The sequence below is a fragment of the Mastigoproctus giganteus genome, chromosome 13, assembly GCF_048544385.1.
Source record: "Mastigoproctus giganteus isolate SK-2022 chromosome 13, ASM4854438v1, whole genome shotgun sequence".
NCBI lineage: Eukaryota > Metazoa > Arthropoda > Arachnida > Uropygi > Thelyphonidae > Mastigoproctus > Mastigoproctus giganteus.
The window spans coordinates 95,994,618-96,010,997 of NC_143587.1; the positions used below are offsets into that span (position 1 = coordinate 95,994,618).

Here is a 16,380-nt window from a genome sequence, read left to right on the forward strand (position 1 = left end):
CGGATATTAAGAGAAAACCGGGTCGAACCTTGGTAAGACGAGTCGCAATCACCGCAAGAAATGTTGTATACTAGATCATTAATTTGTGTTGCGAACGCGGAAAGAACCGAGCGATTGTTCAGTATAGTGTGTAACTTCCGTATGGGCCTAGCTATAATTTTAAATTCGGTATCTTTAAAGAATCTGTTAAGCTGTTTGTGCCACTGTTCAACATATGGGACAGAAATAAAGTATTTTTTGATATTACTATTGTTGATTGGTGTAGTATTTTGTATCCTATCCTTAGCTTGTACCCTAATTCGATTTATTGTGTTAATGGGATAACCCCTGTTTAAGAATCTGCTAGTTAATATTTGTATTTCTGAGTCCAAAGCAGAACCCGTCGTTGAATATTTATAGGCATTTAGAAATTGATTAAAGATAATCGATCTTTTGTAGGTGAACGGGTGGTAGCTATTATAATGTAGAAGCATACCGGTGTTTGTGGGTTTTCGATAGATGCTAAATTGTATTTTGTTCGAGTCCCGGGTAAGCGTGAAATTTAGAAAGTTTAATGACTTTGTATCCGTATCTTCCCTTTCCAATGTAAATTTGAGTCTAGAATGAATATTATTAAACGAATGTAAAATGTCTTGGATAGTACTACTATCGGTAATGGCTAGAACATCGTCTAAATACCTCCCATAGTATGTGATACGGGGACGAAAAGGTGTCAAATGTATCTGTTCAATCGTTGAGAGATAGATCTCTGACATTAAGCCACTCAGGCTCAAACCCATTGGTAATCCAAAAATTTGTTTGTAGTAGTAGTAGTAGTAGTAGTGGCACATGATGCAAGAAAGCAAGTGTAGGAGCTTATGCAGCATCAGCCAAAAAAAAAAAAAAAAAAAAAATCACACCATTCCCTCCAAATGCCTGTCCAGTTCCTCCTTAAATTTATTTAACCTATCAACTTCTACAACGACAGATGGAAGTTTGTTCCAGCAATTAACCACCCGCTGGCTAAAGGCAAATTTCCGCACATCTATTCTACATCTGTCCTTTCTTAATTTGAACTTATGTCCCCGTAGGTTGGTAATCTGAACAAGTGGAAGGATCCCATCAGAATTCAGCGTGCTCAACCCATTCAAGGCCTTATAGACCTCAATCAGATCACCGCGCAGGTGCCTAGTCTCCAGCCACTGCAATTTGCAGAACTTAAGCCTCTCTTGGTAAGAGAATCCCTTCATTCCCCTCACCAATCGTGTTGCTCTTCTCTGTACACGCTCAAGCAAATCTACATCCTTCCTAAAATGAGGCCTCCAGACCTGTACGCAGTACTCAAGGCGTGGCCTGACCATTGCCTTATACAGAGGGACAATCACCTCCTTTTCCCTGCTAGCAAAATTCCTATATATCATTGACAAAACCCCATGACCCGCCCTAGCAGCCTGTCTGCACTGCTCAGAAAACGTCATATCTGACTGCACAATTACTCCCAGGTCTTTTTCATTTTCTACCACCTTAAGTGTAGTACCACACAGTTGGTACGTTTCTCTGGGGTTACTTCTACCCATATGCAGTACTTTGCATTTGTCAAGGTTGAATTTCAGTTGCCACTTCTTAGCCCATCTGCCCAAATTATCTAGATCCTGTTGCAGTAGCACACTGCCATTACTGTCATTAACAATCCTGCCAACCTTGTATCATCTGCAAACTTCGACATTAAGCCTGATATACCTTCATCAATATCATTGATAAATACACAAAACAACAGTGGACCCAACACCGAACCCTGTGGAACTCCACTAATAACATTAGTCCACGAAGAGCAGCACCCATTGATTACCACCCTCTGTCTTCTCCCACTTAACCATCCTTTTATCCATTGTAGCAACTTACCCTTAATACCATTCTGCTCCAATTTGTACAGTAGTCTTCCATGCGCAACAGTGTCAAAAGCTTTCCTGAAATCCAAGTATATGATATCAAAATTATTTTTTGCATCCAGTTCCTTTGTGACCACATCATAATAACCAATCAAATTTGTCAGACAAGACTTTCCCTTAACAAACCCATGCTGTGTTTGATTTATTGCTGCAGTCTTGTCTAGATGATCCTGCAATGCATCTTTAACCAGCGACTCCATTATTTTACCCGGAACAGAAGTTAAACTAACTGGTCTGTAATTACTCGTGTCACCCTTCGATCCACCTTTGTGAATTGGGGACACATTTGCACATCTCCAGTCCGTGGGAACCTCCCCTGAGTCCAAGGATGCTCTCATAATTATGGCTAAGGGTTTGCTTAGTTGCTTTGCTGCCTCCTTTAAAATAACTGGATAGATCCCATCCACCCCTGGTGCCTTTCTTATGTTTAACTTCAACAATTTCTCCTCCACTTTGCTCTCAGTTATTACAAAATCATTAAGCACACTGCTACAATTTGATAACCTTCTTCCATTTTCAAATTGTAATAATTCCTCACGTGTGAATGTAGATGCAAAATACTCATTCAGTTTGTTTGCTATCTGAGCAGGATCATCAACAGTCGAACCATCGATGTCAAGTGGACCAATCATATTCATCCCCTTCCTTTTAGAGTTTATATAAGTAAAGAAATCCTTGCTGTTTTTCTTAGCATCTTTTGCCAAAGATTTCTCGTAATCCGCCTTCGCCTGCCGAACCTCCTTTGTGACCTGATTACAGACTAGCTTATATCTGCCACAGGCTTCTGCGTCACCTGATAATTTATATGCATCCCATGCATTTTTCTTCTCTGTCAAGAGTCTCATTAGTTCATTTGATAACCATTTAGGCCTAAACCTTGAACGATATTTCTTAATCGGTATATAAAGTCTAGTAGCTTCCACGATTAATTCTTTGAATGCTTCCCACTTAGAATTTACTGTTTGTAACATCGTCAGTTGATCCCATTGTACAGAATTTAAAAACTGTCTGAGACCACTGTACTCCCCTTTACGGAAGCAAAAACCCTTTCCTTTACCCCTGACGGTAGTTACCTCTTTGAGTAAATCCCACTTCAGCACACTGTGATCACTGCCACCTAGTGGTTCCTTTATCTGCAAATTCTTAATACAAGAATGATCACTGCTGATAACCAGATCAAGAGTGTTACTTTCTCTGGTTGCCTCTCGAACATGCTGCTGCAGAAAACAATCATTCAATAACTCCACAAAAGTCTGACTAGTGTGTGAGTGACCAACCCACAAGTTCCAGTCAATATCTGGGAAGTTAAAATCCCCCATTATAAGACATTCTGATTTACTGGCCCACTCTATTTCTCTGTACAATTGTTCGTTGTACTCATTCAAGTCATTAGGCCTATAACACACTCCTACTCTTATTTTTCCTTTCGCAGTGCTTATCTCACACCAAACTGACTCAACAGAGCACTGTTCATCTATATTAACTGGGTGCACTTCCTTTGATTTTATGTTTTTCTTAATTAACAGCATAACACCCCCTCCCTTTCTGTCCTGTCTATCCACCTTGTACACCTTGTCTCGAAAGCTGATGTAGTTAGCCTCAACTAACAGTTTAATTAAGTGAAAAATTTCCTTAACAGGCAGCTTCGTATAATTAATCGGTGTCGAGTTTTTATTTAACATATCCCAAATAATATCTAATGTGTATTCAACGTTTACATTCGTATATAATGAGGTTTTTTTTTTTTTTTTTTTTTTGGTAGTTGTTGGCGCATCGGCTTCTGTGGCCATATTGCACCTCCCAAGGTTTTTGCAGTACTTTGATCCAAGCCCGAGGCGGGAATCGAACCCGCGACCTTTGGGTTGCCGGGCAGGTACTTTTACCCACTCGGCTAGCCCAGTCGGCTATAATGAGGTAACATCTAATGAGAATAAATTGTCATTGTCGCCGAGTCTACAGTCTTTAAGATTATTAAATAATGTATCGTAATTCTTAATCCCAAATTGTATAACCTGTCTAAATGGTTTTATAATGTTATATACATGTGTGGCTAAGGCTGAAAATGCCGAGTTCCTGTAGGAAACAATAGGTCGAATAGGAAATCCAGGCTTGTGTAATTTTACCTGACCGAAAAGTGCAGGAATATTGTATGTTCTGGACTTCAATTCCTTCAACTGAACCATAGTAATGTAGTCGTTTTTACGATATGTGGTTAACGTTTTATTGTATTGATTTACCAAATTGGTAAACAGTGCCGGGTCTACTTCACGATAAGTGGAGGTATCAGACACAACTGAATCTAACTTATTAATATAATCATGTTTATCTAGTATTACCACTGTATCTCCTTTATCCGCCCTCTGTATAATAATGTCCTTATTTTCTCGAAGTTCTCGTAAAGCTGAACTGTCATGTGTATTCATTTTAGGAAGTCGCGTTTCTTTTATGTTATTCACTACTTGGTTAACTTGTTGAATAAATACATCTTTTTGTGGAACACTATGAAGTCCAAATTCAATATCAATTACGCATTGTTTTTTTGGCAGCTTTCGAGGTGGTAAATTATAATTTAATCCTTTGGATAAAAGTGAAATCTGGTCCTGCGATAGTGTACACGAGGAAAGATTAGTAACCTGTTGATATGTCGGTTCGTTGGATACTGGGTGAGGGGGTGTTCGTGAACTAGCCGACATATTCTGTGGTAGTGCGTTGTGTGTCTGTGGGGGGGATGTCACCCAACTCGTGTGAACTTGGTCGCAAGCTCGCGACAATGTGTTAGAATTTGCATGAACGTGTCTTGAACTATTCGATAATGTTTGCAACTTATTAACGTGTCTGTTTTTTATTTCTGAGGCTTGTGCTTCCCGTCGCAAATCTATGGAGGTCTTCAATACCGACCAATCGTTCGGATGTAGATAATTTTTTACTTTATCGCGAAGCTTCCTAACCTGGGAAAGGTATTTCTGTTTATCCGAATATCGAGATTTTAAGGCAAGCTTAACAATATTACGTGATGTCGCCAGTGTTAGTTGTTTTATGCCTGCAATTTTTTGATTTAAATTCACCCTGGCAAACTTCGGAACGATGTTGTTTTGAAGGCAATATTTTAGGAAAGAAATATGGTAACTTTGGGCCGAGTACCTTAGTGTAGATTTAATGTAATTTTGTACCAAGCCATTCAAAAAATCTCCCATAATTGTGTGTATCGATTGTATACTACTGGAGAGACAGGAAGTGAATGAAATAGTCAATAAGAGTTTAAAAATTAATTAGATAGTATGAATCAGAGATGTAATACTCAATATGTTCTACGTTGATAATAATATTAGTAAATTAATAAGAGGAGTTTACCTCAATATCGTACGTGGAACACTTCCGTATGATACCCTCCAGAACGTTGAATACACATTAGATATTATTTGGGATATGTTAAATAAAAACTCGACACCGATTAATTATACGAAGCTGCCTATTAAGGAAATTTTTCACTTAATTAAACTGTTAGTTGAGGCTAACTACATCACCTTTCGAGACAAGGTGTACAAACAAATTTTTGGATTACCAATGGGTTTGAGCCTGAGTGGCTTAATGTCAGAGATCTATCTCTCAACGATTGAACAGATACATTTGACACCTTTTCGTCCCCGTATCACATACTATGGGAGGTATTTAGACGATGTTCTAGCCATTACCGATAGTAGTACTATCCAAGACATTTTACATTCGTTTAATAATATTCATTCTAGACTCAAATTTACATTGGAAAGGGAAGATACGGATACAAAGTCATTAAACTTTCTAAATTTCACGCTTACCCGGGACTCGAACAAAATACAATTTAGCATCTATCGAAAACCCACAAACACCGGTATGCTTCTACATTATAATAGCTACCACCCGTTCACCTACAAAAGATCGATTATCTTTAATCAATTTCTAAATGCCTATAAATATTCAACGACGGGTTCTGCTTTGGACTCAGAAATACAAATATTAACTAGCAGATTCTTAAACAGGGGTTATCCCATTAACACAATAAATCGAATTAGGGTACAAGCTAAGGATAGGATACAAAATACTACACCAATCAACAATAGTAATATCAAAAAATACTTTATTTCTGTCCCATATGTTGAACAGTGGCACAAACAGCTTAACAGATTCTTTAAAGATACCGAATTTAAAATTATAGCTAGGCCCATACGGAAGTTACACACTATACTGAACAATCGCTCGGTTCTTTCCGCGTTCGCAACACAAATTAATGATCTAGTATACAACATTTCTTGCGGTGATTGCGACTCGTCTTACCAAGGTTCGACCCGGTTTTCTCTTAATATCCGTGTAAATCAACACGAAGCCTCAGTTCGTGCTTCTCGTTCAGCAGCGTCAGAATTAGCCTTTCATGCCGTTAACGAAAAACATACTTTTTTATTTAACGAGGCCAAAATACTTAATGTTCAACGAAATTATACGCGACTATTAATTGCAGAAACCGTTGAAATTAAATTACACGAGAATTCTGTTAATGTTCGGCGGCTATATTTGATCTCTGATGCGTGGACCTTTACGCGCATGCGCGAAGACATATAATCACTATTTAAGTTGCAGGTTTAGCCTGATTCGGTAATTTTCGTTCCTGTGATCACGACAGTCGGTCGAAAAGCATTGTCAGCTTCAGGAAGGAAAATCGTTTTGAATATTTTCGTTAGATTCTTTTAATTGCGTTAATTTGAATTTTAATTGTTTTTGTATTGTGTTAAATTGATTATTTATATTTTTCTTTAATTATTTATATTTTACTTTTATGTACCGGTAAGTTGCGATTTTTTTCGTTTTTTCCGTTCTAATTTCTGGAGGGTATCATACGGAAGTGTTCCACGTACGATATTGAGGTAAACTCCTCTTATTAATTTACTAATATTATTATCAACGTAGAACATATTGAGTATTACATCTCTGATTCATACTATCTAATAAATCATTTGTATAATTTTTCGTTTACATGCAGAAAAATTATAAAGACCAGCAACACTTTAAAAGTCTGATTACGTCAACCTAAATCTTTAGATTAAATGACATCTGCATATTTTGAGCGGACAACACCTTTTTCCCCCCCCCCCATGGCCTTGAATTTTTATTTGTTCATTCTTGCTATTTTCAGTCAGACAGAACTCACTGTCATCATCTGAACACACTGCCATTTTGAAATTCATTTGTGATGATGTTATCCAGTAATTTCAGTTCTGCTTGAATTATGTCCAAAAGGTTGATGCAAACATATTTCCCACTCAGTCATTTGTCATAAGTCCAGTATTTTTGGTGCACCTTCACACAGACTTTATTCATTTCAAGACTAGTGGTTAAAATTTGACAAACATCCTCCTATATTCATCACAATTGTTCAGTTTTCATTCTAATAGTTAACTACAACCTGTACAAACATGTTACTGCAATTTTTCAATATTTTCATGAGTTTCTGTTTTGTTCATTGTCAGATGGATTGAGAATTGTCATGGATGTTTTCTCCTCCTTCAGAAAATTGTTTGTACTACTTGGAAGCTCAACATTTTGACAATTCACTTGACCACACTGTAGAGGCTACTGATGGCCCACAACTTAGTATACAGAAACTGTGTACCATGCGTGTGCTCAGGAGAACCAGCTCTACTATTTGTGCTGACTTTTGCATCTGGAGGTTTGTGTGTACAACTAACGACTGGCTGGAAGTTTGTTCATGTACAACTATGGACTGTCAAGTTTTTCTGAGGTAACTGTATTGTATATGGTGGAATTCGATGATGAGGAGGTATCAGAATTACTTCTGATGAATATTTCCTTTTCTGTCTTCAGTTTCTCTTGTTCTTTCTTCTATGTCCCTATCATTCTCTTCTTTCCTGTCCTAGCTTCCACGTTTCTTTCTTGAGACTCTCCAACGTCTCATGTTGATGCTGGAATCCTAACCCTATCTGTATATGATTGAAAAGTATGACTCAGGAGCGCTAGAAAGTAGATCCCTTGCCCAGCTCCATGTGCCACGGATGGTAACTAGACTGCTACAGCTTGCTGTGGCAGGCTAGGCAAAGTGGCCAGTCACTCAACACGAACAACATAACCCAACACTACGCTACAATACACATACATCACTACACTGATTGGCCTTTTTATCTATACAATAACTACACATATTACATGTGGAGTTGCCATAAACCAATAAATAAAAAATGTCCATTTGTGACATCAATCCTTCATTCCTGGGGTATTAATCACCATACCCACTGTCTTATGTACAAAAGTAGTGTTTGTTCTGATTTGTATCTATGGTGCTGGCACCTGGTTTTGGTATACTGAGAAGGTTACTAAACAAGAGGAAACTCTCCTCCATTCAAAGATGTATGCTTTTAATAGTGAGTTGTTTCAGTCACACTGTCTCAACAGATGGGCTACAAGTATTAAATGGTTGCCTTCCTCTGGACTTACAAATCACTTAGAGGTTTTTAGCATTAGCAAGGGCACATGACGCAAGAAAGCAAGCTTATATAGCATCAGCCAAAAAAAAAAAAAACAAAAAAAACACACAGATCCTTCTCATTTCACCGATCCACTCACTCCAAATGTTTATCCAGTTCTGCCTTGAATCTGTTTAAGCTATCAACTTCTACCACGACAGATGGAAGTTTATTCCAGCAATCAACCACACGCTGGCTAAAGGCAAACTTCCTCACATCTATCCTATAACTGTCTTTCCTCAATTTGAATTTATGCCCTCTCAGACGATTATTCTGAGCAAGAGGAAGAATCTCATCAGCATTAAGCATGCTCAAACCATTCAAGGCTTTATACACCTCAATCAGATCACCTCGCAGGTGCCTAGTCTCCAGACACTGCAATTTACAAAACTTAAGCCTTTCTTCATAAGAAAAACCCTTTGTTCCATTTATTAATCTTGTTGCCCTTCTCCGTACACGTTCCAACAGCTCTACATCCTTCTTAAAATGAGGCCTCCAGACCTGTATACAGGGCTGAAGGTGTGGCCTGACAATTGCCTTATACAAGGGAATAATCACCTCCTTATCCCTGCTAGAAAAATTCCTGTAAATCATTAACAAGACACATTAAGCTACTTTTGCAGACTGTCTGCACTTCTCAGAAGACTTCATATCTGCCTGCACAATTACCCCCAGGTCCTTTTCACTCTCTACCAATGTCAGTGTAGTACCACACAGTTGATACGTTACTCTGGGGTTATTGCTTCCAATATGCAGTACTTGACATTTGTCAATGTTAAACTTCAGTTGCCACCTCTCAGCCCATCTGCTCAACTTTTCTAGATCCTGTTGCAGCAGCATACTGTCATTAGTGTCATTAACAACCCTGCCGACCTTTGTATCATCTGCAAACTTGGACATTAAGCTTGACATACCATCATCAATATCATTGATGAATGCAGAAAACAACAATGGACCCAACACCGAACCCTGTGGGACTTCACTAATAATATTAGTCCACGAAGAGCAGTGTCCACTGATTCCCACTCTGTCTTCTGCCGCTCAACCATCCCTTTATCCATAGCAGCAATTTGCCTCCAATGATACACTGCTCCAATTTGTGCAGCAGTATCAAAAGCCTTTCTAAGATCCAAATATATGATATCAAAATTATTCTTTGCATAATTCTTTCTTTGTTCCTTTGTGACTACATCATAGTATCCAATCAAATTGGTAAGACAAGACTTCCCCTTACCAACCCATGCTGTGTCCGAGCTATAGTTGAAGTCTTGTCTACATGATCCTGCAATGCTTTTTTAACCAGTGCCTCCATTAATTTCTCTAGAACAGAAGTTAAACTAAGAGGTCTCCTGTGTCTCCTCTTGATCCTCCTTTGTGGATTGGGGTCACATTTGCGCATCTCCAGTCCATGGGTACCTCCCCTGAGTCAAAGGAAGCTCTCATAATTATGTCTAAGGGTTTGCTTACTCCCTTTGCTGCTTCCTTTAATATAACTGGATAGATTCCATCCACCCCAGGTGTCTTGCTTATGTTTATCTTCAACAATTTCTCCTCCACTTTACTCTCAGTTATTAGAAGATTATCTAGCTTATTGCTAGAGTTGAATACACCTCTGGCATTCGTCTCCCTGAATAACTCCTCATGTGTGAATGTAGATGCAAAATATTCATTTAGTTTGTTAGCTACCTGAGCAGGATCATCAACAGTTGAACCATCGATATCAAGTGGATCAATCTGATTCATCCCCTTCCTTCTAGAGTTTACATAAATAAAGAACTCTCTCTGCTGTTTTTCTTTGCATCCTTTGCCAAAGATTTCTCATAATCTTCCTTTGCCTGCCTAACCTCCTTTGTGACTTGGTTACAGACCAGTTTATATTTATCATAGGCTTTTTTGTCATCTGTTAATTTATATGTATCCCATCCATTTTTCTTCTGTGCCGTATGCATTAGTTCATCTGACATCCACTTAGGCCTAAACCTTGAACAATATTTCTTAGTTGGTATGTAAAGCCTAGTAGCTTGCAAGATAAGTTCTTTGAATGCTTCCCATTTTGAATTTGCTGTTGGTAACAGCATCAGTTGGTCCCACCGTATAGAATTTAAATACTGTCTCACACCACTGTAGTCACCTTTACGAAAGTAAAAACCCTTCCCTTTACCCCTGATCCGCTTTGAGTAAATCCCACTTCAGCACACTGATCACTGTTACCTAGTGGTTCCTTTATCTGCAGATTCTTGATGCATGAAGAATCATTACTGATAATCAGATCAAGAATATTTCTCCCTCTAATTGCCTCCCGAACATGCTGCTGTAGAAAACAATCATTCAATAAATCCACAAAAGCCTTGCTAGTGTGTGAGTGAACAACCCACAAATTCCAGTTAATCTCTGGGAAATTAAAATCCCCCATTATAAGACACTCTGATTTACTGGCCCACTCTTATTTCTCTGTACAAAAATGCTCATTATACTCATCAGATTCATTAGGCCTATAACACACACCTACTCTCATTTTTCCTTTCCCAGTGCTTATGTCACACCAAACAGACTCAACATTGCATTGTCTACCAACATCAATTGGATGCACTTCCTTAGATTTTATGTGTTTCTTAACTAACAGCATAACCCCTCCTCCCTTCCTGTGCTGTCTATCCTTTCTGTACACATAGTTCTCCCCAAATTCCAATTCTGCACTGCTATGTCTGTATGACACCATGTCTCTAATATCCCAACAATATCTGCCTCTGATGTCTTGACTAGCACTTCAAGCTAATCAAATTTATTAACTATACACCTAGCATTGGTGTACATGCAAGTATACATGCACCTGTTTCTACTCTTAGTTACTCTAACACAGCCCATGTATTTACTTGTTCCACTGACACCCAGCAGTCCTGGAAATCCCCATTGCCTTGCTTTCCAGGCTGCTGCCCAGTTGTATTTGAATAGAAGCAGTGCAAGAATCACTTTCACCTCTGCCAGCGTCTACTGTTAATCTATTAGTCCGTGTATCCCCCCAAGATAGCAATTTTCTGACCCAATTTTGCTATTATCTTAGACCTCCTTTTCTGTTGACTTTTTAGACATAACGTAAGAATTCCAGAATTAGGGGCCATAAATTCTAATTACTGGGAATTCTTTTAGCTGGAAAGTCATTGATTACTGGAATGAGTTGCCCTCGCAGACAGTGGAGGCCGATAGTTTGAATAAATTCAAATGTCAACTGGATGGTTACCTATATGAGGACAGAAGCATATAAATTGTATTTTCTTATAATCTGCTTTTTTTTTTTTTTTTTTTTTTTTTTTTGCAAGCATCTTCACCACCACCACTTTCAACTTGGACAGTTCCTAATCATTACTCTTGTACAATGCTGAATGATTATTGTTTTCTTGTCTTCTGTCTCCTACTGGTCATGAGGTGGGATCATCTGCTGGCACAGGTTATGTTGTGTGGAATCTTTATATCTCCTTTTATTTCATGTCTTTTTTTGCCCATTTATCAAGTGTTTACTTTTTATTCTACATCCTCCTTCTCCTTTTTTCTAATATTTCTTCTTCTATTGTTTTTGTTGGCCCAGCCTTGCACTGGTATGGGATATTTTATTTTATTTTATTTTTTATAATTTTTTTTTTTTTTTTTTTTTTCGATTTTTTTTGGTAGTTTGCTATCAATTCTTTATTTTTATTTTATTTCATTATAATTTTCTTATTTTGTTTAATTTTAATTTATTTATTTTTAATTTTATCATTTTTATTACTTTATTATTATTTTAAAATTTTATTTGCTCATTTTTTGAATGGTTTGGGTATTCAGTACTGAAGGTTTGCTGCAGTTTGCACTCATTTGTGATCTGCCTTCTTTGTGGCATAGATGGGTATCATCAGGATGCATCTTCCTGGTAGAAAAGTGGCCAGAAACAATTAAACAACACGTGCACAGCACAACATAGCTCGACACACATTTCTGGCCTTTCTACAGAGTTTCTGTATCACATAACAGCTTTTGGTGGGAGTTTTCCTCAATTTAATCAGAAATTTTGGGTTTCTGCACAGTTCTATAAATTCTTCAGTGATTTTTACATTTTTGAAACAAAAACCATTTTAATTTAATTTAATACTGTGAGATACATAATAAATTCCCAGCAAATTAGAGCCACCGTAATTAGATGAAGAAACACGCATGCACTACTAGTTTTGTAATCGGTTGTGACAGCAGTTTTTTTAACATGGTTAGTCCTAGAATTTTTTAGTCATACTTCCTATGTGGACAACAGTATACCTTCTGGACAAAATTTTAATCAACAAATTTTATCAGAGACGATACTGCTACTGTTGATGGATCACACTGTTACTGGAAATAGATATGACTTGAGAGCATGCTATTTCTGGTCTATCTGCATGTGCAGAGGTTGATTGCCATGAAACTTTGATTGTAGGTACTGAATCATGATTCTGCTGTGGTATTTAAGGCTGTGCCATCACTATAAATTTCACTGAAAAACAGTGAAATTTACAGTGATGGTAGATCCAGCATTCAGCATTTTACTTTTTAACTTATATATTGATGATGATGGGTACTTTGCCATCATCATGAGTGATTGTGAGTCATTTCAACCCCCATATTTATTTGAAGGCATGTTTAGTTAGATTTTGTATGATAACTAGTCTTTTATAACAGTTTCTTAATCAGTGGCAACACTTTTTACTATGTATACATGATCGGTGATGAGCCTGTTCACCAAATAAAAAAAAAAAATAATAAAATAAATAGCAATAGGATTAGAATAGTAGAACGGGCACACCAAACACATGAAATACAGGGTTGTTAAAATTAAAGTATCCCTATGTAGAAGGCTCTGGAGTGAGTTCTAAGGCTTGTACTGAAGAGAAATTTGGACAACAGGTACAATAAAGAATGCACTTGCCATTTATTGGGAAAAAAAATTAGTTACAAATTTTGTCACTATATGGTGCTGTGGCAATACAAATCACTTGAACAGCACTACAATTGTTCATTTTGGTTAACAACATTGGTTAACAACAGTTTATATCCTCCATTTTGGTTAACAACAGTTTATATTCAAAGAACAGCATTTTCTACAGCAGATAACATGTCAACTGGAATAACCAGCACATGACATCTAATGCTGTCCTTCAGATCTGCCAGAGATTGACATCCTTCCCAATACACCTGGTTCTTCAAAAAACCTCACAACCAGAAGTCGCATGGGGTGAGGTCTGGTGATTGGGTGGCCAAGATGTCTGAAAATAATGGCTGTTGACCCGTTCATCTGTAAAGTGTTGCCTTAGCAATCTTTGGACACAACGGTGGATGTGGGGTGGTGCACCATCTTGCATGAATATGGTATCCTGAAGGCACCCATGTTGTTGCAGCTCTGGTATTGCAACATTTGCCAACATTTCATAATATCGCTGTCCAGTGACAGAACAGGCGTGGAGTCCAGTCGGTGTTACCTATTCAAAAAATATGGCCCAATCATGAATGTGGCTGTAAATCCAACCACGCTGTCACTTTTGGAGAATGCAAAACGGGACCTTTTGGATAACTCGAGGGTTTTCTGTTGCCCAAATGCAACAGTTGTGCATATTCACTTGTCCATTTAAGCAGAAGTGGGCTTCATCACTCCAAAGTGATATCCACTATCATTCATGCCAGAAACTGAAATGTGTATGTGTCATAAATTTAGTACTATCCTTACAAGTAGCATGTGCATCTTGTAAGGATAGTACCGCAACACTGGACCCATTACTAGCCTTACAGTGGAATACGGCATGTCCACTTCACAAGAAACAGCTAGCACACTTGAGCTACCACATGGAGAATGACTTGATAAATCCATGACAACCATAGCCACATCTTCAACACGAGAGGAGTCCACTCATTTTTGACCTCTACCTGGATGAACACCAAGATGTCCTGTTGCTTCAAATTTCGCAATCACTTTGCGGACAGCACAAACAGTCATATAGGTCCATGCCTTATGTACTTCTGATGCCGGAATTCTCTGACAGCTGCAGCTTCATTGTTACTGTTCTGATAGTACAGCTTCACTCATATAATTAATATTCGAATACTCATATAATTAATATTCACTCATATAATTAATATAATTAAATCCACACAGCAGAAGTTTGCCTGCACTACAGCAGCAATGCCAACGTTGTTGGTATTGCTGCTGTAGTGCAGGGTGCTGTGGCAATAACTTATTATTATGCAAATAACTTACATTATTTGCATAACAGTAACTAAGAAAGTTACGTGCCATACAGTGACAAATTTTGTAACTGTTTTTTTTTTTCCCAATACATGGCAAGCACATTCTTTATTGTACCTGTTGTCCAAATTTCTCTTCAGTATGAGCCTTAGAACTTGCTCCAGAGCCCTCTACATAGGGATACTTTAATTTTAACAACCCTGTATATTAACAGTATTTTGCTTCATTTTAATAATTAATTTTTCACATACTGTAGAATTGAATGAATCTTTGACTAACATGCTTAAAGAAATACTGGTGAACAAAAAAAAAAAAAAAAAAAAAAGATGCTAATTTAAGTAAATGTTCTAATCAGCCAACACATCTAATATTTGGAAAAAGCTCCTCAAATTTTTCTTGGTTTACTGCATTAAATAAGATAGAGTAGGAGAACAGAAATGAAATCTGCTACACCGATGTAGGGATGGGAATAGATCAGTCTAGCATATTTCATTTCACTTTTCCCACTTCATCTTATTTAATGCATTAAATCAAGCAGAACTGGAGGTGAGTTTTGTCTAAATATTAGAAGTGTTGGCTGTTTGAGATATATTAGTAAAGCCACAAAACTTAAGGCAATTAGCCAAAAATTCCAATATGTAAATGTTCTAAATAATTACTAATGCAATATTAACCACTTAATTATATGAGATATCACTTCAAAACTATATTAATACTCTAGTATATTATACTTGCCACTTATTTCTTTGTTATTCTCCTTGCCCTCATCTTTAATGTCACTACTATCATCTTCAGCAGACAATTTATCAGGACGGACAGTATCTTCTGTCTTTCCATTTACTTCAGGACTTGCCATGTCATGGGCCTTAGACTCTGTTTTGCCATTTTGTGAATATTCTTTAGTTGGATACTTGTACTCGTCCTCATCTACTTCATCCTTCCTTTTCTCAACTTCTTGTATTGGAGATTCTGTTTCAGGTTCTGTTTTTTTAACTTCTGGTTCTTCTGTAGGAATTATAGCTTCTGGTTCTTCTGTTGAGATTATGGCTTCAGGTTCTTCTGCAGGAGTTTTTATTTCAGATTCTTGGGTGGGTTTTATTTCAGTTGGAGTTTGAGCTGCTTTTAGCCATACTTTTCCATCATCAACACCATTTACAACAGCTACTCCAGGAGGAGGAACTGCTGGACGGGGTACAGGGCGAGATTTAGTTGTGGATGGAGAAGCTTTTTCAGCTTTTGCATGAGGAGAGCTTACACCTGAAAATTAAATTCTTTTATTAAGATTTATTAAAAAGTAATTACTGCTGAGTAATAATAATAATTATTAACATGTACTGAGGATAACACAAATGATTTTTTATACTAATAATTTAAGATACTATCTACTATTTCTAAGAGAAACATGCTAACAATCCACTATGTTAGTCAGTATAACATATGAATGTTAACAACAATTAACAGTAAAGTTGGTGGACCAATTTAGATACCCAAGTATATACTTGTATGGGGGGGGCTCACATCTGGTGTGTATGGACTTGGCACACCCAGGGTCCTGAGCTGGACATCATCACTCTCTTCTTTCTTGGTGATTCCCTTCTCTCTCTCTCTCTCTCTCTCTCTCTCTCTCTCTCTCTCTCTCTCTCTCTCTCTCTCTCAGGGTAACTCAGATAAGCCTCAGGCTTTCTTGCACCATATGGCTAAT

General features: G+C 37.6%; 1 protein-coding gene across 4 annotated transcripts in view; it reads right to left on the bottom strand.

Moving 5' to 3' along the window:
• LOC150076271 (uncharacterized) overlaps window positions 1-16,380 on the bottom strand; it is a 695,145-nt gene that overhangs the window by 73,073 nt on the left and 605,692 nt on the right. For all 4 annotated transcript variants that reach the window (XM_090388135.1, XM_090388136.1, XM_090388134.1 and 1 more), the window contains one exon: window positions 15,414-15,935. In XM_090388135.1, the coding sequence (XP_090244261.1) occupies window positions 15,414-15,935 (522 nt within the window). The remainder of the gene's footprint in view (window positions 1-15,413; window positions 15,936-16,380) is intronic.